This window comes from Bos taurus, chromosome 21 (genome assembly GCF_002263795.3).
Source record: "Bos taurus isolate L1 Dominette 01449 registration number 42190680 breed Hereford chromosome 21, ARS-UCD2.0, whole genome shotgun sequence".
NCBI lineage: Eukaryota > Metazoa > Chordata > Mammalia > Artiodactyla > Bovidae > Bos > Bos taurus.
The window spans coordinates 31584444-31606561 of record NC_037348.1 but is presented as its reverse complement, the minus strand read 5'-3'; the positions used below and the strand labels follow the sequence as shown (position 1 = coordinate 31606561).

Sequence of the window (22118 nt, the reverse complement as noted above, 5' to 3'; positions counted from 1 at the left end):
GATTCTTTTATTTTTATTTTTTCCCCAGATGCCTTTTTAGTGCCAGTATTCAGATCCTCCTGGCCCTCTTTCCAAGGCTATAGCGCACGTTGGCAGCATGCAACTTTCCTTTTTCTAAAGCCCTTCTTCCCAGAATTGTTGATAGTTCCAAAAAGAAAAGGAAGTGAGGGTCTCTCGCCCACTTCCTCTCTTACCCTCTCCCTATCCCTTCTCCTAACCCCTTGCCAGTGAAGAAAAAAGGTGGTGAGTAAAAGGTGGTGAGTGCCAGGGCATACAGGTTAAAAGGTGCCTTTCTTCAGTGCCCGTGGGACTACTACTGCCTGCCTTTGCTTAGAAGCCCAAAGGAGAATTCTCTCCAGAAGCTGACCAAGAATGGGCCCAAGAAAGCTTTGCAGTACTCTCTCATGTTCTGATACAGTCAAGTAGTTTCTGTGTGACTTGTCTTAAATTCAAAATGCGGGAATCTAATTCTCAGTGAGAAAGAGTATATTAAAGACCCAGAACTCTTGGTCATGTTCTTTTTCTTTATTTGAGTGCTAGTGGCTCAGACTGGAGAAGGCAATGGCACCCCCCTCCAGTACTTTGCCTGGAAAATTCCATGGATGGAGGAGCCATGGGGTCGCTGGGAGTCGGACACGACTGAGAGACTTCACTTTTCACTTTCACACATTGGAGAAGGAAATGGCAACCCACTCCAGTGTTCTTGCCTGGAGAGTCCCAGGGACGGGGGAGCCTGGTGGCTGCCATCTGTGGGGTCACACAGAGTTGGACATGGCTGAAGTGACTTAGCAGCAGAAGCAGCAGTGGCTCAGACAGTAAAGAATCTGCCTGCAATGTAGGAGACGTGGGTTCAATCCCTGGGTCGGGAAGATCCCCTGGAGAACAGCCTCCAGTATTCTTGCCTGGAAAATTTCATGGGCAGAGGAGTCTGGCAAACTCTAGTCCATGGGGTCACAAAGAGTCAGACATGACTGAGTGACTAACACAGGTATGTTCACTTTGTGAAAAATCAGTCTTTTAACTTAAAGGGGATATGTGTTCTGCTTCATTGAAAAGTATACTTAAAAAAAAAAAAAAAATAAAACCCAAAACAACTGAACAGTTGGCTTAGGTCACACAACTAGTTGGTGACTAGGGTAAAGGCCAGAGCTCAATTCTCCCAGCTCTGTAGTTAGTATGTATTTTAGAATCACACCCCCAAGAGCAAGAGGCAAGTTCAGTGTCAGTTGCTTTTGATCTGAAAGTGAAAGTGAAGTCACTCAGTGGTGTCTGACTCTTTGCAACCCCATGGACTGTAGTCTACCAGGCTCTTCCATCCGTGGGATTTTTCAGACGAGAATACTGGAGTGGGTTGCCATTGCCTTCACCAGGAGATCTTCCCGACCCAGGGACTGAACCCCAGTCTCCCACATTGTAGGCAGACGGTTTACCGCCGGAGCCACCGGGGAAGTCCTTTTTGATCTGAAGTTTCTGGCAATTCTCTTGGTTTCCTTGGAGCCCTAGTTTGCATCATGAAAATGGACAAAACGGTCGAGAGGAGGTCTCTCATTACTGCTGAGGCAACACCAGCTTCCTACCTTTTGCCTGATGACTGTGGCCACTAAAGACATCTATAGGCGGGTCACATCCTTCCTTGGTTCAGTGCTCGGGAATGAGGCTCTGTGAAAATACCCTTTAATATTTGTGTTGACCTGTGTGCCCTGGAAGAAAGGGCAGGTGGCCAGGCTAGGCTCAGGGTGGTGCCACCTTAGGCCTTTGTCCGGACACAGGTGACAGATGAGTGATTTAGTTGCAACTCCACAAGGAAGGCATATAGAGAGACATACTTACATCATATGGTAGGAGATTTTTCTTAGGTACGTTTCTTTCATTCAACAAGACGTTCATGTCCTGTGATGACTCCCTATTGACTTTCTACTGATTTTGGACAGCTTAAGCAGTCCCAAGTGACATTTGACTCCCCCCTAAGGCCTGGGACTGAATGACTGGATGAAATAAAACTAAGTCCTGCCTTCATCCCCTAACCTGTCAGAAGCCTCTGAGGCAACTCTCTCCTCATCCCCAAGGCCCTGAGCATTGAGGTCAGGCTGTTTGCATCCCCAGCCTTGCTTCCCTGCCCCTACAGGAAGTACCTAACCTGATTCAGCTGACTGTTCCTCTGTGCTCATGACATCATGCCATTCCTCTGCACCCTAAGCCCACCTGCATCATCCAGGAGTGGTTTCACCTACTGAGCCTCAGTGCCAGCGGTTGGCCCCTTGCAGGCTCTCCTAGTGCTGTCTCCCCAGAGTCTGAAATGTGGTTTGAGGGACAGTGCTAACTAGATGTCCTCCTCTGGCTCACTGCCAAGCCAGGGGGTAGCTCGCAGCACCCCTCGCGGACCCCTTGCCTATAATCTGGCTAAGTCCTGTCATGGGTGGTCCTGTGGGTAGAGCTTCTTACCCCCAGGCACCCAAACTGCCAACCTCCAGTTGTGTCTTCTGCAGTCAGGGACTTAAAGATAGTGGCCTCTGACAGGTCATCTCACTACCCTGCTGGTGACCTCTGTAAACTCACTTTTTCAACAGGCAACTCATAGCCAGCTCTGTTCCCAGAGGGGACTGACCCCCAAGGGACTGACCTCCCCCACCCACTCAGCGAGGGTCAGGAGTCCAGGTGGAATAAGTTATGGTTAAGCTAGAATGTTCTGTGCTGATTTACCAGGATCCAGGAGTCACCACGGAGAAGGCAATGGCACCCCACTCCAGTACTCTTGCCTGGAAAATCCCATGGACGGAGGAGCCTGGTAGGCTGCAGTCCATGGGGTCGCACGACTGAGCGACTTCACTTTCACTTTTCATTTTTATGCATTGGAGAAGGAAATGTCAACCCACTCCAGTATTCTTGCCTGGAGGATCCGAGGACAGAGGAGCCTGGTGGGCTGCCGTCTATGGGGTCGCACAGAGTCGGACACGACTGAAGCGAGTTAGCAGCAGCAGCAGCAGCAGGAGTCACCATCATTGAGTTTAACATTATGCCTGTGCCAGCCAGACTGTCCAGTTTAATATCTTTTCAATTAGTGAGTCTTCCAGTAATAGCATTTTAACAGTGAAGTTCCAAAGAAAAAACTTGTTCTTAATTTTTGTCCAAAGAGGGGAAAAGAGGCTTCTAATAATGGTATCATTATAAATTCTAAAGTGATGATCATTTGGCTGTGCGACAAAATTTGTAGCTAATAATTAAAATAAAGATTTAAGTAAATGCTTTATCAATAAAGTGGATGATAGGGGCACATTTTTCTCAGCCAGTGTCAGGGATGGCAGCCCATAGCCATGTGCTGAATTGTCACACTGCAAGTCTTTAAAATTCCTGCTGGATTTGAAGGTATTAACAAGTCCCTATCAACATTCTCTAAAGGTTTTTGATGTCATTTTAGCTATTGAACTAAAATATGTGAACTATTACTTTGTTGATTTTGTTCTTAAACCAAACTGCATTATCATCTGAGAGTGTGTTCTTAAAGTATTGTTAAAAGTACTTTGAAAACTTGTAAATCTCTATAATTTATGTTTCTCCTGCCTCTGCTGTTTCATTCTGTCCTTCTGGTTTTAATTTGAATGCAGTCCTGTCTGGGTGTGTACCTGTAAAATTGTGTTTTTCCAAGTACAATTTACAGTCTTGACCTTAGATTTTACAGTGTTCCTAACCTTCCGTGAGCTTCCTCCTATACCAAGAAGTGGGGCTTCGGGTCACCCAGCTCTTTTATATTAGAACAGTCTAATCAAGGTTACTTGAAACAGATCTGATTTTGATGTTTCTTAGTTTATCATATAGGCCTAGGGAGTAAGTTCGGAGGGCTTCCCTGCAAGCCCATTAACTGCATTGCCCCATTTCTTAAAATGTACACAGTTGTAAACCCAGACTGCTTCAGGACAACAGTCTCGTTTATCTAAACAATTCTCCTTTTAGACTCAATGGCACTGATGGAAACACAGATAAGCAGGATGGATCAGAGGAAGGAACTTTTGGAGCTTTTTTTTTTGGGGGCTGAAACTGTTCCCATTCCCCTAACAAACCCCTTTTTTCTTTCCAGGGGCTTGTCTGCATATGGAATAAATTGATCTGTGTTCAATATATTCCGTGAGCTAGGGTAGGGGAAGACTGCAGTGGGAGGGTATAGGAGAGGGTGTCTGTCTTCTGAGTGCGCTCTTGGCAGGTTTTAAGGAATATGGCTATTTTGCTTTAAGGGGAGCGTGAAGGGTGAGGCGCTGTGTTAAAGCAGTGCGTATCCTGAATCCACTGCGTGGGCATCCTCTCTCCGTGATGAATCCATGGTTCCTCGTGGATTATAAGAATTTTTAAATGGATGCAAGACTTTTGGCATCTTTTCCTTAAGTTAGGAAATGAGATTTCTTTCTTTTCTGCTCCTTTCAAATATCACTTAAATTAAGCTCTGATAAGGAGTTAGGAGTATTTTTTTCTCCTCCTTACACTTCTTCAGCACGTTTTCCGTGGTTCTTACTGGTACTGCTGGCCGAGGAAGCGGGACTTGGGGCAGGCCAGGGCTCTGTGGCAGCTGACCTGGGGTTCCGCCTCCGTTGCAGGTCATCGTGCAGTCCGGCCGCCACCCCACAGTACTGCAGAAGCTTTGCCAGCTGCCCTTCCAGTACTTCAGTGACCCACGGCTGATCAAAGTGCTGTTCCCGTCACTTATCGCTGCTTGTTACAACAACCTTCAGAACAAGGTCATTCTGGAGCAAGAGATGAGCTGTGTTCTACTGGCCACGTTTATTCAGGTACCTTCTATATTTATGCCAAATTCTCTGACTCTGTGTGAAAGCTAATGCGACTGAAAAATAAAAGTGAACCAGCTGTTTACCCTTGCCATCCATACTACCCCCAGGTTTCACCTGTTGATGTGCTTGACTCTCAAGGTAGGGGTAAAACTGGGGTTTGAGTATTGTATATAATTTCTGTTCGAAGGATTTCAAGAAAAAGGTATTTTTCCAGTTAAGCCTGTACTAAGGAAATGTTTTTAAAAGACTTCTTTAAGGCTTTAACTGTTACTTCATCTTGCTTTTTGTCTATTTATAGGGAATAGATAATGACTGCTGAAGAAAGATTAAAACTGCAATTTATTTCTAAATTTTTAAATAAATATTCATATGTATATACACACATATGTGTATGAGGAAAAAAACATTTTGTTGCTTTTTCTCAAATATAAAACTTTTAATTATGGCCTTATATTTTTCTGATCCAGTGAAATTCTGTAGGACTCAAATCAGAATCAGTACTGTAGCAAAGCAGTATTTCCACATCTAAATTAACCCAGTCATCTGACAATAGAGAATCATTGTGGTTGTCTTTAACATTTGCTAATAGCTAATCCTGTTATTTCTTTTCTGTCCTCACACAATGACATTATTTGCTGAAAATCTTCCATTATTTTTTCAAATGTTGCACCCTAAAGCCAATATGTTTTTGTTCCATGACACACATATGCTTAATAGACAGTGTTTTCTGTTCATAATAATAATGAAACAGAAAGCAGAACTTTGTATTGTTATTGTTCCTTATTCTGGCTAATATACATGTATCACTTTTGAAAGAGTGTAACAGTGCCCAGCTGGTTGGGATGGCTAAAGGATCCCCCAAGCTTTCTTCACCTTAGAAGTGGTTTACATTTCTTAAACTATCCTCTGTTAGATGATCAGCTAATAAAACACACTAGATCAATTATGCTTAGAAATGTTTTGTTTTCAGCTTGTTTCTTTTTGAGTCTAGATTCCAGTTTCCAAAAAAATTTATCAAAAATATTCAGATTTATAGGTAGGGTATATATATTCAAAAAAATCTTACAGTTAATAATTAAAATCTTAATGAAGTTTTATATAACCATCATATCAATGTATAGGATTCTTCATATATTCTTACAGCCTTAGGATTAAAAAGGAAATACGTTATAGAGAATTTTAAGACCATGATCTTAAAATTCATTCTTTTGTTCCACAGGTAAATTTTTAGTACCTCTGGTGTGCTGGGCACTGCTCCAGGCACTGGAAATACAGCAGCAAACAACACAGATACAAATTCCTGCCTTGAAATTTAGAGTCGGGGGAGTCAAACAAAAAACAAATAAATGAGCAAAATAAATAGCATGTCAGATTGTGTTAAATGCTGTGGAGAAAAGTAAAGCAAGAAAGGAAAGGGGGTCAGGGACCTCCAGAGATGACATGCAGCTTTTTGTGGCCTGCGCAGAGGCCTCAACCAAGACAGTGATTATCGAGCAAAGACAATTTTGTAGCTGTACCATCTTAGTCCCTTACATTTTTTCAACCTCTTGGAAAACAATTTATAAAAATATAAATGGTATCAGAACCTAAAGTAAGGCTCATATATAGTATTTTCATCTGGTGTTGATCTCAGAGTACTTCTAATTTGACTCTTCTCTATTATAGTTAAAACACAATTAAATATAATTTAAATTTAACACATTAACCATATATTTTAGCACAGATTTTATAAATAACTAGAAGGAAATGGCAACCCACTCCAGTGTTCTTGCCTGGAGAATCCCAGGGACGGAGGAGCCTGGTGGGCTGCCGTCTATGGGGTCGCACAGAGTCGGACACGACTGAAGTGACTTAGCAGCAGCAGCATGGAAATTTCTTATAATGCTTATTTGGGATAGGATGTTAAAAACAAGTTTGGTTTTTTTCTATAAATTATTGTGCTCAAGAGAATGAAAGTACATTGGACTTTCGTTTATATAACGATTCTTCAAGGTCCCCTGTGTTAGATTATTAGTAGTCACTAGAAAATATTAAAAATAAGAGCTAGCAGTTTGTCCTAGGTTCCTGAAATTTCACATATTACAGATGACCTTTTTCATGTTCCATCGAAGAGTAAAATTGCTGGACTTTAAGATTTAGCTACAGAATAGATGGACCTAAGAATATTATACTACATGAAAGAAGTCAGAGAAAGACCGTTACCACGTGATTTCACTTATATATGAAATCTAAAAAATGAAACAAACATAGCAAAACAGAAACAAACTCACAAATCCAGAGCTCTGGTGGTCTGGACAGTGGGATGGGGAGGTGGGCAAAATACGTGCAGGGAATTAAGAGGTACAGACTTGCAGCTATAAAATCCATGTCATAGGAATTTAACGTACAGCATAGGGAATACAGTCAATAATATAATAACACTGTATGGTGACAGCTGATAACCAGACATATCATGCGAATATGGAATCACTATGCTGCACGCCTGAGACTAATATGATATTGTATGTCAATTATACTTCAATTTTAAAAATGTAGCTACGGAATACATAAGGGCTTTTATACTTGTGGGTTTTGTTTAATGTTAAAAGTCTGTCAATATTTTAAGACAGTATTTGGCTAAAGAATTCAGTTTGTTAGATATAAAACAAAGTTATACTTTCCACAGCAGGCAACAACCTGGCCGTTGGTGATACTTAGATTTGAGTCATCATTATTTGATTTAAATATGAGAACCTGAATTACATAACATCCGTTTCTTAAGCTTTTATATTTGGGGTTCCAAAGTATTCATGGTAAAAAAGTTATCTCAGAATTCAGAGGCATTTTTAAAGCCACTCTCAGCAAAGTTCTCTGTTTGTAGCATTGATATAAAAACACTTTTCTCATTTCACACAGGATTTTGCACAGACTTCAGGTCAGGCAGATAACCAGTCTTATCAGCCCAAAGGTATGTCTCTACTGAAATTAAATGTCATGTGTTTGTTAGCTGGACATTTCTCACTCTACCCTTTGTAACTGTCAAGAAATCAATTTATTACATCACCTAAAATATTTGAAGTTCAGATACAAAGTATATTTCAGAGAATAAAGAAATTGATTTTGTCATCAAACATGAGTGTATCAGGATATACAGAGAAATCCATGGAAATAAAAGAAAAGCACAAAACATCTTTATATAATTTATATTCACTTCATGCAAGTTATAATAAATGGTGAATAATTACTAAAGAGCTACCTTGTAATAGAAGAGACAATTAGATCATTAATATTGGCCTACATTACTCACATAAATGCTGAAATTACATATTTAGTTCCCTACCGGTGTTCAGAATAAAATTGTCATTGATAGTAGCCCATATGTTCCTCTAAAATTCAAGCACTTGAATTTTTTATTGAAAATAAAAATTGTAAAATTGTTTTACATGAAGAAAGAGCACAGTTCAGGGGCCTAAAGATTTACAAAAAAATGTTTTTCCCTGTAGCATTTCTGCTGAGGTGAGTCCTGTGATCAGAGCAGAGATGTAGAATTTTCAAGTGCATTTTTACTTTTTAAAATATTCTGCTACCCACACTGTAATTGAGAAGTACAAGTTGCTCTTTGTCTGACTGTCATGTCAGCATCTCTGACTAATGAGACCTTCATCCAGATTTTCCCCAATTCTTCCCTTAGTTTGATAGTCTTTAAAGTGGCCAGAGGTCTAGTCCTAGCAAGATCCTCTGGGGCACCCACTCAGTAGCCCTCATTTTGGGGGAGGAGGAGGTCACCCTAGGCAGGGGGTGTATATGTGTCTCACAGTTCTTTACAATGGACAGGTGCTGAAAAGTACATAAATGAGAATATAACTAAAACTGTAACAGTATCATGAGAAAATGTCATGTTTTATTGGCTCAGACACTCACAAGTAAACAGAAAGCTATGCCCCTTTTTAGAAATTCAAGTCACCATCATAGTTGGCACTATTTGCCTAAGTCAGAATCAGTGTGCAGGTTCACTTCTGCCCTGACTCAGTCACAGCCTTTTTTTAAGTTGTTGGAGGCTAGGGAAAAAAATCATAATTTGTAATCATAATTTGTTTCTATATCTTAAAAACAATGGTTTAAATTTTGAAAATGCCTAGAGAAATCTTCTTCTAATGTATTTATTTTTAATTGTACAGCAGTTTGGGGTTTTTTTTTTCTTTTTTCTTGGCCGGTAAGAAGTATAGACATTCTTTTTCTTCCTCTTCCTCCTGACATAAGGATGAGTCACCATTTGCTGCCTATCTGTCAGGCATGTCCCAGGGCTGCCTCTATCTGCTTGGTTTCAACCTCTCTTTTCCAAGGGATCATCTTCTCTGACTTTCATGCTTTCCCCAATTACTATGGGATTAATCTTCAAAACAGCAAATGGGGAACGGTTCTCTACTTTGCTTAGAAAAGTCATTGCTATACTGGTGACAGCTCATAATGTGCTTACCTGATTTTAAAAAATGATGATGCCACACTAAGTTGCTAGTCTGCACCTGGACATCTGTTCCCCTATTGCTTAGAATGTACTCATAAAATGTTTCAAGATGTTTTGAGTTCATTGCCCAGGTGAACCTCTAAATTCTAATGTGAAGCAGCTCCTGACACACCACATTCTTATTGCTAAGGAAGAATCCGGGTTTTATTTTGTTCACCATACTTATTTTCTTATTCCAGAGTCCAAAAACGGTGTTTTTCATAATGTTTTACCTAGAGGTTAAACATTATGTATATAGTGTATGTCTGAGTAGCTTAGAAGCATGAAATAGATTGTAATTAAAATATATATTATATATTTCATACTACAGATATAGATGAGTTACCTTTACTGAAATTTGCATCGTGGTTTATTTGAAGTGTATGTCTCCATTTTGGACTCAGATATCAAAATAATTTTCATTTCTTAAATGTTGAAGATTTTAACTTGTTTACTATTCTCTTCTTTTCCCCCCCTCAGGAAAATGCCTTGGTTCCCAAGACTATCTTGAACTGGCTAACAGATTTCCTCAGCAGGCCTGGGAAGAAGCTCGACAGTTTTTCTTAAAAAAAGAGAAAAAATAAAGGTTTTGGTTGGTTGTGTATTTGAGTACCCTCATTAATATTTTAAATTGTTCAAAACATTGTAACTACTCCTTAAGAAGTTCATTTTCACATGTTTATACTCTGTAGATATGGTATATACTTTACACTATTTATAAAGACTGTAGATACTTTAATGTTCTTTCTAATTCTGGGAGTTTATTTCATTTATGCGCAATAGTTTGGAGTTTGGTAACTTACATCCTATGATAATATATACTTTGCATTTGTAATATGGGTGAAATTAGACAAAAAGTTAGCAAGTCTGTTTTGTTCTTGTAATAAAATAACAATTCTGTTTGCAGTGGTGACTTTTCTTGTGAAGGCAATGCAGATTTGAAAGAAAAACTAATTCCAACTCTGGAAGTATCTTAAAGACTTACTAAAAGTTAACCTGCTTTAAATTTCCCTTATTAGGTTTGAGTAGAAGATGTTTGTAACAATTTAACATTCTAAATTACATAATATGTTCTAGCAGCTATCTGAAATTAACTCAGAGCATTGTATCCATTTGTCTGCCTAAATTTTGCCAGCGGCCAATACCGAGAGTCTCCTATAGAAATGGGATTGCTGAACTGAAATTCTCCAAAATAAAAATTAGGGATCCAAAAAAGATCAAACATAGTGAACCATTCTAAAGTATTTTCTCAAATAACTGCAATGAAGCTGAAGTAAAAATAAAACATGATCACAAAGGTCCTGAATAGACGTTTTCACTCCTGTGCACGGCTCACAGCTTAACGGGAGGAGTGTCTGCCAGGAGATGTTGACCTTTTCATATCTTGTTCTCATCGTTTCTCCACCTTAAGCCGACGGTCAGTGCTAAGCCGTTCACTGAGTGACACTGGGAATTATTTCTGTCAGATAAGGATCAAACATTAGCAAGAAAAAAGATCTGATGGGGGGGGGCGGTTGGAATTAATACTGTAAGATTCAAGACTGGGGGCGGAGGGGACGGAAAATACAGAAGTTACACCGGATTGTTAAAAGCAAACTTACCTCCTGTTCAGGACACTTATTTTTGGATCCTCCCAAGTCTGTCGAGTTATGTGTATGCTGTTTTTACTTCTTTGCAAATAGAAAATAAAGAGGTCCAATTTCAAACGAAAGAGAAAGAAAGCAAACGCAATCCCTGTGCGCTCTGTGCTCCTACCGCCCGGCCCCCGGGGTCTTCCGCGCGCTCGGGCTGCGGGGCCCGGCGGGGCTCGCGGCTCGGGGCGGGGAAAACCCCTCCTGCTCCAGCGGAGTCCGCTCCCAGGGCTTGGCGGAGACTCAGACCGGGGCGCCAGACCCAGGGCCCGGGGCCCTCGCCGCGACGCGCGCAGAAGCACCTCGAGCCGCTGCCCGGCTGAGCGCCGCACACCGGGAAGCCGAGGGAGCTCGGCCCTGGCGCCCGCACCTCCCCTCCGGCCGGCGGCCCGGGGCTGCTCCTTGGCCAGAGGGCCTGGGAGCCAGGTACCGGCGGCCGGCTTCTTGCGCGACCCGCAGCTGCCGGGGCGCCCCATCCAGGAGAGGCGTTCCCAAATTCCGCTTTTCCCCGCATCTTGGGGCGTGGATGCAGAATCCTTGTAGCTGAAATGAATAATCAAATATTTATACGATTTCCTACAAGACGCTTCACAATAGAAATATGCTTATCTGGTCGGAAATTTGCCAAAAAGCCATAAATAATTGAGACAGCTGTGATTAACCTTCCAGAAACCATACCAGAATTCGCAATTAAAACATTTAATTGAATGGTCTCATTTGGCCCGCCCCGCCCCCAACCCCCGTCCGGGAGGGGAGGAGGTTTGATTGAGACAAACCCCGGCCCCACCCGGCTGGGGAGCCTGCGAGGATCGGGCCCGGGGGCTCCTCGGGGGGTGACTCCCGACCCGCGCGGTTTCTGGAGGTCTCAAGTTCCCTACTTTATTATTGCGCGCTCCGCCGGGCCAGAATGATTGAAGCTCTAACTCCCCTGGGTTTTACGACTTCTAAACTCTCCCGGGATGGGGAAAGCACATCGCGCAGGTGAGCGCAGGCACATCTTGCTCCACTCTACGGGGACGAGTGCCACCCACTGGCGTTCTCCTGGGGGCGGGGCCCAGGTCACCGGTCCCCTGAGGCTCAGGGGCCACAGGTGGACCCGCTGGGCCGAAACGAAAAGCCTCGGCTGTGTCCAGCCTGTAAAGCTGACGATGCGACTGGGCCCAGCCGGAGCGTAGGTAACCACTGTGCCCGGGCTTTAAAGCCCAGAATTGGAGCCCAAACGGAAAAGGCCGCCCGAGGCCCGAGAGCAGCGGCATTTGAACGCCCAACGCCTGCCCAACCGAACTTCCCGCTCTGGGCGGCAGCTCGCTGGCCCGGAGCTCCAAGCGGCTAGTCCTTCCGAAGCCCAGCACGATCTCGGGGCCGCGGCTTCCTGCCGAGTTCCGGAGCCTCTCCCTCGCTCCAGGCAGTCGGGGGCGCTGCGAGCCTCGAACCCTGAACCTAGGTCCGGAACTCGCCTCCTCTACCATTTTTCCTTCCTTCCTTCCCCAGGAAAGAAGCTACCTGGACCAGTTCTTCCAGAGCTCCTTGCCAACCTCTGAATTCTTGGGTCTCAATACTCTGGGAAGGGATTACTCCTCACTACCCCTCTTCTTCCACTTCAGTCTCCCTGCTCCCACACCCGGAACCCAGAGGTCTCCCGCCTTCTATATGACACCCTGGCCTTAAAGATCCTGTTTCCCACTGAGGAAACTCTTCGGCCTTTCTCAACTCCTGCCCCTCAGCTCACTCCCTGACCCACTCTCTCACCAGCCCTTGACCTTATCGACCGGGCAGTGCCCGGATCCAAAAGATGGACTCACCTAGCACTCTAGCCTTTCTGGCGTGATTTCTGCGAGGCGCCAAACTTGCTTTATAAATTGAACCACTCCCCCACAGCACTCCACATCTGGTTCCCAATGGAGTACTTCTCTGTGCCCTTTTTCGCTCCTATTACTGCTCTCAGCCTGACTCCATTTATCAGCATCTTCCATGCACAGTCTCCATCAACAAGGTGCTAGCCTGTAATTGGTCACACAATCCTCCTTATTGCACTGAATGCCAGTATCTTGAGGAAAGTTTACCTTTACATCAATCAGACCCATATTTAAAAGCCTCTAATCTTCCCTACATCAGCTTAATAAACTCTCTGAATTTCCTGCTTTTATCACAAGTCCACTGGGACTCCTCTGCAAATAGTTTATTATTCATTCATTGTTTCCCATCTCTAGCATGCTGCTATTCAAGCAAATTCCCTTGCTCTCTTTGGTGAATACTTGTATGGGGAAAACACAGCTAACTAAATGTGTGGCAGCTTATGCCCTCCCCCAGACAGCAGTGGCAGAATCTCACATTTTTTAAGAGAACAATCTTAGACAATGTCTTACTTAAACCTAGTCTTTGCAGCTCTGACAAAACTAAGCTTTAAAGCTATTTCATATTCAAAACTGAAAGGCTGATTTCTGTTACAAAACCCATTAAAAATTAAAGTTCGTTGGGAATACTGCCACAGGGACTTTGAATTTCCCAGAACTGTGTAGCCTTTCAATATGTATTAAATTTTGTGGTAGGGTAGCCATAAACTTCTCCATCTCTGGGAATCTCTTTCCTGCTTCAATTACATAGAGCTACCCAAATTATTAGATAAATCTGCTGAGAAAATCTTATTCTAAGGTGAATCTACTTAAATAACTAACTCCCATTTCCCACCCTATGGCCTCTTTTATTGAACTGACTTTTTTACTACACAACTCGGTATCTCACTTTAAAAGTTCAGTAAGCATAAAATACACTTGTAATTGTTACAGGTAATTTAATTTACAAGGAAATCCCTACTGTATTACAGAAGATGTTTAAAGATGACCTGGGAGCCAGTAAAATTGATATTTATTAATGTAACTAACCAACCATAGATCTGACACCTCACCAGGGACCATCATAATAAGGCTTTAGAGTCAAACTCTACTCTTGGAAACCCAGACGGAAAACGATGTGCCCCTTTGGGTGGCTAGCAACAAACTACAGGAGAAGAGCTTCTGATGTTTTATACAGCAGTACACACAGATACAGGGCTTCCCAGGTGTCTCAGTGGCAAAGAATCTGCCTGCCAATGCAGGAGACTCAGATTCGATCCCTGGGTCTGAAAGATCCCCAGGAGAAGGAAATGGCTACCCACACAGTATTCTTGCCTAGAGAATCCCATGGACAGAGGAGCCTGGTATGCTATATAGTCCATGAGGTCAAAGAGTCATATGCAACTTAGCGACTAAACAACATCAACACATAGCTACAGGTATCCTAAATACACAGTAACCACTTTGATCAGAATAATTTCCCAATATTCAAAAACAGACACACTCATATAAATATCCAAAAAGGAATTATATTTTTGATCTATGGATGGCCAAAGAAAAAGTGACTGTAATTAGATAGGCAGATGTAGCATTAAAATACTGCAATCTGCCAAAAGCAAAAATTCAAAGCTAATTAACAACCATAATGACATTTTTCAAATTCAAGAACCTGTTATTTCCTTTTTAAAAAAGACAAAACCCAATATTCTGGATCAATCAAAAGTTTTCAAAAGTAAGACTTTTCAAAGTTTAGCCCCCTATCCAGTGGCCAACCAGAAGGTAAAAGGAAATATCTGTATTTCTGTTTGGGAGGGAAGAATCTAAGTTAAGGGAACAAACCCTCAAAGACTCTAACCCTGATTATTAAAACCGTTTCTGGGCACTTGAGAGGTAAAGCTGGTCCTCATTAACCCTAAATATCTCTTCCTTTATCTCTAAGTTTGCAGCACCATTTCCTAAATCCTGAAGAAGAAGAATAATCTCTTTAACGTCTGTGCTAGCATCACCTTGACTTTCAGGAAGTAAAATATAAATGTGGCCCAATCTTCCCACCTCCTCCCATTTTCTTTCAGTAATTGCCAGCTTTGCTGCCAGCCTCCCGTTTCTAATGGAGGGGCAGGGGGAAGGGGAGAAATTCGCTTTCAGAATTCCGCCATCAGCTCAGCTGAAACACCTACAGTGGCCTCTGGCCATCCAAGCAGCCCATGGCTTTTTAACAGCAGGCATCAACTTCTTTGTCCAACGACCAAAAATGCCCCCTCCGACACATTTTTCCTTACCAGGCCCTACCTGAGCTAAGATGGCAACAATAGTAAGGGCGTTGCCCTCTTTCAAAACAATTCCTGGACAAAGGATATACCTTTGGGTTCTTTTAACTTGATAGGACAATGCCAGAGATTCTTCAAGAGTAGTGGAATCACTAGTAGGCTGGCAGCTTTCTGAGCCCAAGTGAGGACTGGTCTAGGAAAAGAATTATCCCAGGCTGCCAAAGGGTTAAATATTTGTGAAGGGTAAAACCTGAGCCTCCCGTTTTTTTGTGTGCTTGCCCGGGGGCCTGCTAGAGATTCAGTATCTCCCGGTTATTTCCTGCGATCACTAAAGCCAGTTTTCAAGAAAACCAGTCGCAGGGGTTTGAAATGTCACACCAAGTGACCTGGGCACGGCATATCCAGGGGCCATTCCCAGCCCCCTCCCACCCAAGCCAGCTCCCGCCCCCTGCATTTCGGGTCTGGAAAGAAAATAAACCAACGACACGCCAGACTGGTTCTGGGTGGACTTATTTTCCCTGGCAGCCGCGATCCTAGCGGGGGCTTGTTGTGGCTCCTTCAGTGTATCGCTTGCAGGTGATGCCAAATTCAGATAAGGAGCCGCCGCCCGGCCTTCTCTTCTGTCTAGACGGGGGAATTAATAAATGCAGCGAGATTGATCACGTCGCGCATCCACTCTGGGGACAACGCCGAGGATGAGCCGTCAAGGCCCCCCTTTTCTACCCCGGGGCCCGCGGGCTAGCCTCGTGGCTCGGTGGCAGGGCCCGCGTGGCAGGCGAGCGAGGGTTCTGGATCTGAGGGTTCGGGCATCCAGACCCGCGGGAAGAGAACCGCACGCAGGTAGGGCCCGAATGCACCGGGCCGAAAAGAGTCGGAGGACCTTGAAGAACTCCAGGTTGGGTTCGGCTCCGGGAGCTAAAGCAAGGTTGAGACGGAACCGCTAGCCCCAACAAGCGGAACAGCAGACATTGGATCACCGCAGGTTTCCCGCCCAAACAGTCACCCCCGCTGCCCCGCGGGCTTCTGCAGCGAAACGCCAGGGATGAGGAACGAGCAGGGGGCGCGCAGGCTTCCGGGAGGGCCTGGGCGCTCGAGCGCTTCGGGGGGCCTCGCGGGGCCGCAAGGGGCGCAGGGAGCGCAGATACCCAGCCCCGCCCCCCTCGCGACGCCCAATCCCCGCCGGGCCCGCCCCCGGGCGGCGCGGGAGCACGCGGGCCAGCGGCGCGCGAGGCGCGGGCACGAGCCGTGGGCCCTGGGCCGAGTGTCATTTTCGTTGAAAGAAGCTCCAAGCTGCAACCTGCCTTCGTCCAGCCCTCCCGCTGCGCCAACAGCACACAGGAGCAGCGTCGCATAGGGTTATTATTTCTTTTTTATTAAGATCAAAATATTCGTCCCACTATGAACTGGCTGTCCTCACAATAAATAACAATAACTTACGTTTTGTTCGGCAAAGGCTCACACACTCTGTCCTCCGTCGACTGATAATTTAAAACATTTTCAAGGAAAGTCTCGTTTCTACTTTTTTCCGGCAATCATGCGCTTTGGGGGGTTGAGTGTCTGTTCCTTTGGATTGTCCCCGTCCTCTTCCCCGCTAGAAAGCGGGCGAAGCCACCTGGAAGCGCGGGGCCGGGCCGGGGCAGGACCCATGGTCGGCGCGGGAGAGCGCGAGGCTCGGCGGGCGCGGGACCTACCCCGCGCGAGCTCCACGCACAGGTGGGTATGTGGACGGGGGCGCCGCGGACCGAGGGAGAGGAGAGGGCAGAGCTAACGCTAGTCAACCCAAATTCTGGTTTTGTAAAAATAAAAGTCCTCGGAGCGGGGCTCTCCAGTCTGGTGAAAGAAGGTTGCGTCCAGGCGATTTTGGCTGCCCCGACCTCCTCCCTCGGTCCTTTTTCTCTTTAAATAACAACAATCATAATTACAAAGGCGAGAGAGTTTTCGGAGCTGGTATGGCCTGAGCATGGGTGAGTCTCATGCAGGGAGCATGCGAGGTCCGCGGGCTGGCGGGGAAGGGTCCCCCCTCACGTCTCCACGGGACTCGGCACCATGCTGTTGGGGGTGTCCGGGAGCTGCGAGGACAGGGAGGTCACGTCGCTGCCGGAGGAGTTGCCTAGGGAGCCGGACTCAGAGAAGGAGACCTGGGGCAGGGGAGACACCGGGAAGGAGCGGGTGAAGACCTGCCCGAGCTGGTTTTCCCGGGCCGCCAGCTCCCTAAGGTATTCTTGGGACAAGTCTTTGACTGGGAGCATGCCCTTGGAGAAGTCGGCCCGGCCCCCAGGAGCACGCAGGAGTATTAGGGCGGGCGGGGGCACGGGTGGGTTAATCCCTCGACCTCTCCTCCTGGTGCTTTGCTTTAATCCAGGGAGACCTGGTTTAGAACCAATTATGGGCCGGGTGAGGTTGCAGCTACCAACCTCCCCCTTCTCCCAGCCCCTCTTCCCCTGAGAGCCCCCCAACCCTTCCCACCTTGGCTAAGCGACTAAATCCACCCCACCTCCCCCGGAGTCCAGCCTTCCGGGAGGGCAGAGCAGGTCCTCACCAGCTGCTGGAAGGCGGGTTGGTCCAGGTCACTCTGGAGCGCGAACTCGCTGAGCGCTTTCCACGGCGGCTGGTACGTCTGCACCTCGACTGCACTGCCCTGCACGGCGCTCTCGTGGCGGATGGGGCTGCCCGCCACCAGGGGCGTCCCGGTCAGTCCCTGGAGGCTCTGCGGAACAAGCAGAAGAGGGGAGGCAGAAGACGTTGGGTCTTGCGTTTCCCAACACCTTTGAGACCAGGACCCCAGGCCCTGGCACATGATTTGGAGCCTGAAACTGGGGGGGCATGCACTTGTCCGCAGCAGCCGAGTGAGCCCGCCTTCTCCACTGGAAGACACCCCGGGCCCCAAAACAGCCACCACGGGCCAGCCTCAGTGCTGGAAGCCAACACCGCAAGGGAACAAAACGCGAGGGCTGCATCCCACCCCCTCTCCGGGTTTGCAGAGGGAAAGTGTTCAAACCGAGTCCCGCTGAGAGATGGACAGAACCCGCCCCTACTTGCTGGAGCTCAAAACCAGGCTGCCTTGGGCTCCGAACTGAGCCCAGGACCCCAACTCCGATCTACTGCTGGGGCTGGGGAAGACCTGACCTTAGATACAATAATTTAGATGCCTTCCAACCCCAAGGTAAGCCTCGCTCTGAAAGCACAAAGACACGCTGTTTGGACTAAACAGTTCCGCCCTGGATCTCCCGAAAGCCGGCCCAGAAAAGGGAGCGCCGATGCAGCGGCGCGAACCCGAGGCTCCACCCGACCCGACCCTCCAGTTCCCCGACCCTCCAGCTCCCCGCCCCTCACCGTCTTGTCGTTGTGCTGCTGCTGCTGCAGTTGCTTCATGAGGATGGATTTCTTCTTGTCCTTGCACCGCTTGTTCTGGAACCAGACGCGGATGACCCGCGGGCTCAGGCCGGTCATCTCCACCAGCTGCTCCTTCATGAGCGCGTCGGGCCGCGGGTTGGCGGCGTAGCACGTCCGCAGAGTGTGCAGCTGCTTCTCGTTCAGCACGGTTCGCACGCGGGTTGTCTTCTCGGTCTGTTTGTGCACGTGCGGGCGCAGCGAAGGCTGCCGGCCGGATCCCGGGTCTGCGAGGGAGCGAGAGGTGAGCCAGCGGCCGCCACCCACTCCCCCTGCGCCCCGCCCCGCGGCGGCCGAGCCCCGCGGGGCCCGATCTCGTTTGTCTTTTCTTCAGTTTATTTCGTTTTCTGGTTCGTCTGTTCTCTCTTTTCCGTCTGTTCGTCCTATCCGGAGAAAGGTGTGCACTTTTGTCCCTTCCCTAGTTCCTCCACCGGGCTCCCCGCCGCGATCCCCGCAGAGCAAGCAGGGCCTGGGAGTTCCGAGTGAGGCCTGTGCAGGACAGAAGTGGCTGCACCCTGCTGTGCCTCCTCCGCTTACCCGACCCCCGGAATACCCGCAAGGGTTCCGCGGGACGAGGGAAGCCCTCCGGAAGAGGCGCAGTTTCAGAAGAAGAGGCGCCTGGGACGCTGGAAGGGCAAGGGGCCCGAGCGCCGCGCTGCGTCGGGACAAGGGGGCCTGTCTGCCTCTCCCGGGAGTCCCCGAAGAGACCATCTCCCTGATTCTGGGGCCGCTCGGACAGGGCCAGACCGTGTGTCATTAAGACCTGGCCTGGGGTCAGGAGTGGGTCTCCCGGAACTGGAACAGTTCCTTTCTAACAGCCCTTGGACTTCGGCCCCAGGGTCTCCTTTCTTAAGGCTCTAGTTTCCCTGTCCAGCGGCCGTTTTCCCGGCCGGCCCACAACCGCTGGCACTCTCCTCACTGGGCCTTGGGTTCTCTCAACCCCAGGTTGGGTAGAGTCAGGTACTTAGTTAAGGCCCTATTCCGGTGGCCGGAAACCTTCAACAAACAAAAGGGAGACCAGGGTTCACTCAACACTGGCATCACACCCCCATCTGAACCAGGTCTACCTACCCTTGGATACAAGTCGCACTGTTTCAAATTATATCCCCTTCCAGGCATTTCTAGGTCTGGATAAATATTCACAAATAGCCCATCTAACTCAATGTCCTCATTCTATACTAAAGAGAGGGCCAGCGAAAGCTCAATCCCTTCGAGCACACAGCACCCAGAGTCTCAGCCTGGTCTCCAGACTGATGCTTCAGGTCTGTGGCTACTTGCTGGTAACTGCTCAGCTGGAGTCACCATTCCCACCGGCTAACCACACACTTAGAACCAGTCTCTGGCCATCTCCTGATTATGACCTAGAGCATGCCCTGGGATGTTTGCCATTATCCCTGAATCCACTGTGCTTCCACTTCTTTCCCACCAAGAAACGTTTGGCTACATTGTTCATCAGACTGGGCCTCAAAAGAAAAACGCAGACATTTCGCTCTCTGTTGGCTGGTGAACCTTCAGAGCTGTGCCGGTGGACTTCTGCCTGGCTGGGCCCAGCTCTAGGCTGGGAACTCTATTCCTTACACACATACCCCCAGGCAAACCTGTCTTTCCTCTCAGGCAACACAGAGACTGCTTAAAATTCCCAGTATAAGGTCCTTAGAGTCACCACTTGAGTGCCCCGTTGTCATTTACCTTCCCCCTCCTACTACTACCGTGATCCACACATTCCTGAGAACACAAATCTCCGCAATTCCGAACACTCATACACACAACCCCGGCTCACGTTTTTTCCCGGTCACACACGAACACACACTCCGTCACGTTCCTAGCAGAGTTCTGCACTCACTCAGAAACCCCCACAATGCTGGCAAACGGAAACACACCCAAGTGACAAGTTTTCGTCCGAGCACAAGCACCCGTCTAAGAACACACACACCCACATGTGCACGGCACCCCGGAGCTGGCGGCGCAGTGCCGGCCGCAAGCGGCTTACCTGGCAGATGCAGGCCGCGGGCGCCGGGAAGCGGGCCGGGGCTGCGCGGGCTGCCGGCCGCCGCGCGCTCGAGCAGGAGGCCGTGGTCGGCGCGGCAGAGCAGCTCGTGCTCCCGCAACGAGAATTCGTCTCCCGGCAGCAGCTGGCGGCTGCACACTGAGCAGCGGAAACACTCGATGTGGTACACGCTGTCCCGCGCCCGCATCACCAGATCGCTGCTGCTGAAGCCCACCTGGCACTTGGCGCACTTGATGCCGAAGAGCCTGCGGGCCCAAGGCACGGGCGTTGTCAGCATAGGGCCTGTGGCCGGCCTCGCCCGCCGGGCTGCTACCCGCCCAGGGCACGCACGCCCAGGAGGCTTTGTGGTCGCGAGGGTGGCTGCGGGGACCAGCCATCGGGGGTTCCCAGGCCAGGAGACGAGTGGCGGCACGCGTTCGGGGCGGGGGCATGCCGGCGGCCTGCCATTCTCGAGCCTCGGCCCCGGCGGGCAGTGGCGCAGCCCGGACACTTGCGGGCCTCACCTGACGTAGTCCCGCTTGCAGTAGGTCTTCCCGTCTCTCACGAAGCACGTGCACGTCTCGTCCAGGTACTGGCTGCACTCGGCGCACTTGAGGCAGGCGGCGTGCCACTCGAGGTCTGGCGACACCCGCAGGATAAACTGATCGTGGATCTGACTCCCGCAGCCCACGCACATGGCCGTCCCGGGCTTCTCTGCCGGGGAAGGGCGCGGAGCCCGCATCAGGCCTGGCTGCCCGGACCCCGGCCGAGGCCGCTCCAGCCCCAACCCAACCCGCTCGCGCTCTCTTTCAAGAATTGGGACCACAAGATAAAAAGGAAATGGGCTTTGCAAAGGTCCAGATACTTGGAAACGAAAAAAACGAAAAAACACAATCTTCTGAATCTGTGAGGGTTTTTAGTCTCTCCCCACCCCTTCCTCAGTTTTTCGGGGTTTTTTTTGTTTTTTTTTTTTACGGTATTACATTCACTTGGACACAGGCGTTTTGTTGATATCTCCTGTAACTAAAAGCTAAGATGTAAGTGAGAAGAAAGGGTAAATAGACATTTAAGCCCTGCGGACGCCACCCCATCAATACTGAACGGTGATGTTCCGGCATTTCCGTCCGCACACTCCCTCTCTCCGCGACTCCCTCCTATCCCAACACAGACACATCAGCTTTTAGCGGAGTCTCTGCTCATCCTCTTTGACATTTTTTTAGCTTAAACATCCCAGATCAAGCTAAAGAAATCTTCCTTATTTGAAAGGCCGAAAGACAAGCAAGCAAGCAAACAAAACAAAAACCCACATCCCTAAATCAAACTATTGCCCTAGCGCAAAACAGAAGCAGATTTCACAGCCCGAGGTCAGCCTAGCAGGCTTGAGAAAGAATGTTTAATTATAAACTAAAACAACAGGATTCCAAAGGATAAGCGGTCCTGCAGGGAAATCTATTCGTTTTGATTTTTTCTCTCTCAGTGTCCTGTCAAATAGAAGCCACTTGTAGAATCCGCTAAACATTGTTCTGCATTAGAAATATTGCATATTGAGCGCACACACACACACCACACACATATACAGAGAAAGACTTACTCTTGGAATGATCCCCCATAGTACCTAGAAAAGGATAGTGAAAAATAATATCCACCATGCAGAAAAGAGATGTGCGCAAAGCGTGCGGCCAGGGGCAGAAGGACGAGGGTCGTGCACCCAGCCTCTGCTCTTTGCTAACTAACTCCTCCTGCCCCGCGGAGT

The 22118-nt window shown here is 47.7% G+C and overlaps 3 protein-coding genes across 6 annotated transcripts in view; 1 reads left to right on the top strand and 2 right to left on the bottom strand.

The window, feature by feature from the left end:
• Nucleotides 1–10164, top strand: part of SCAPER (S-phase cyclin A associated protein in the ER) — a 423604-nt gene extending 413440 nt beyond the window's left edge. For all 4 annotated transcript variants that reach the window (XM_010817116.3, XM_010817115.3, XM_059879316.1 and 1 more), the window contains exons 30-32: nt 4584–4775; nt 7671–7722; nt 9739–10164. In XM_010817116.3, coding sequence (XP_010815418.2) covers nt 4584–4775; nt 7671–7722; nt 9739–9842 — 348 coding nt within the window. In that variant the 3' untranslated portion in view covers nt 9843–10164. The remainder of the gene's footprint in view (nt 1–4583; nt 4776–7670; nt 7723–9738) is intronic.
• A 90-nt stretch (nt 10165–10254) lies between these two features.
• LOC132343359 (homeobox protein cut-like 1) lies at nt 10255–11567 on the bottom strand. Its single transcript, XM_059879317.1, has 2 exons — nt 10860–11567; nt 10255–10717 (listed from the first exon to the last, which is right to left on the bottom strand). The coding sequence occupies exons 1-2, from the start codon at nt 11363–11365 to the stop codon at nt 10636–10638; spliced, it is 588 nt and encodes a 195-aa protein (XP_059735300.1). The 5' UTR covers nt 11366–11567; the 3' UTR covers nt 10255–10635.
• A 4772-nt stretch (nt 11568–16339) lies between these two features.
• On the bottom strand, nt 16340–22014 carry ISL2 (ISL LIM homeobox 2). The gene is made up of 6 exons (NM_001191237.2): nt 21957–22014; nt 20890–21079; nt 20369–20631; nt 18322–18605; nt 17528–17695; nt 16340–17126 (listed from the first exon to the last, which is right to left on the bottom strand). The coding sequence occupies exons 1-6, from the start codon at nt 22012–22014 to the stop codon at nt 17010–17012; spliced, it is 1080 nt and encodes a 359-aa protein (NP_001178166.2). The 3' UTR covers nt 16340–17009.
• Between the last annotated feature and the right edge of the window lie 104 nt (nt 22015–22118).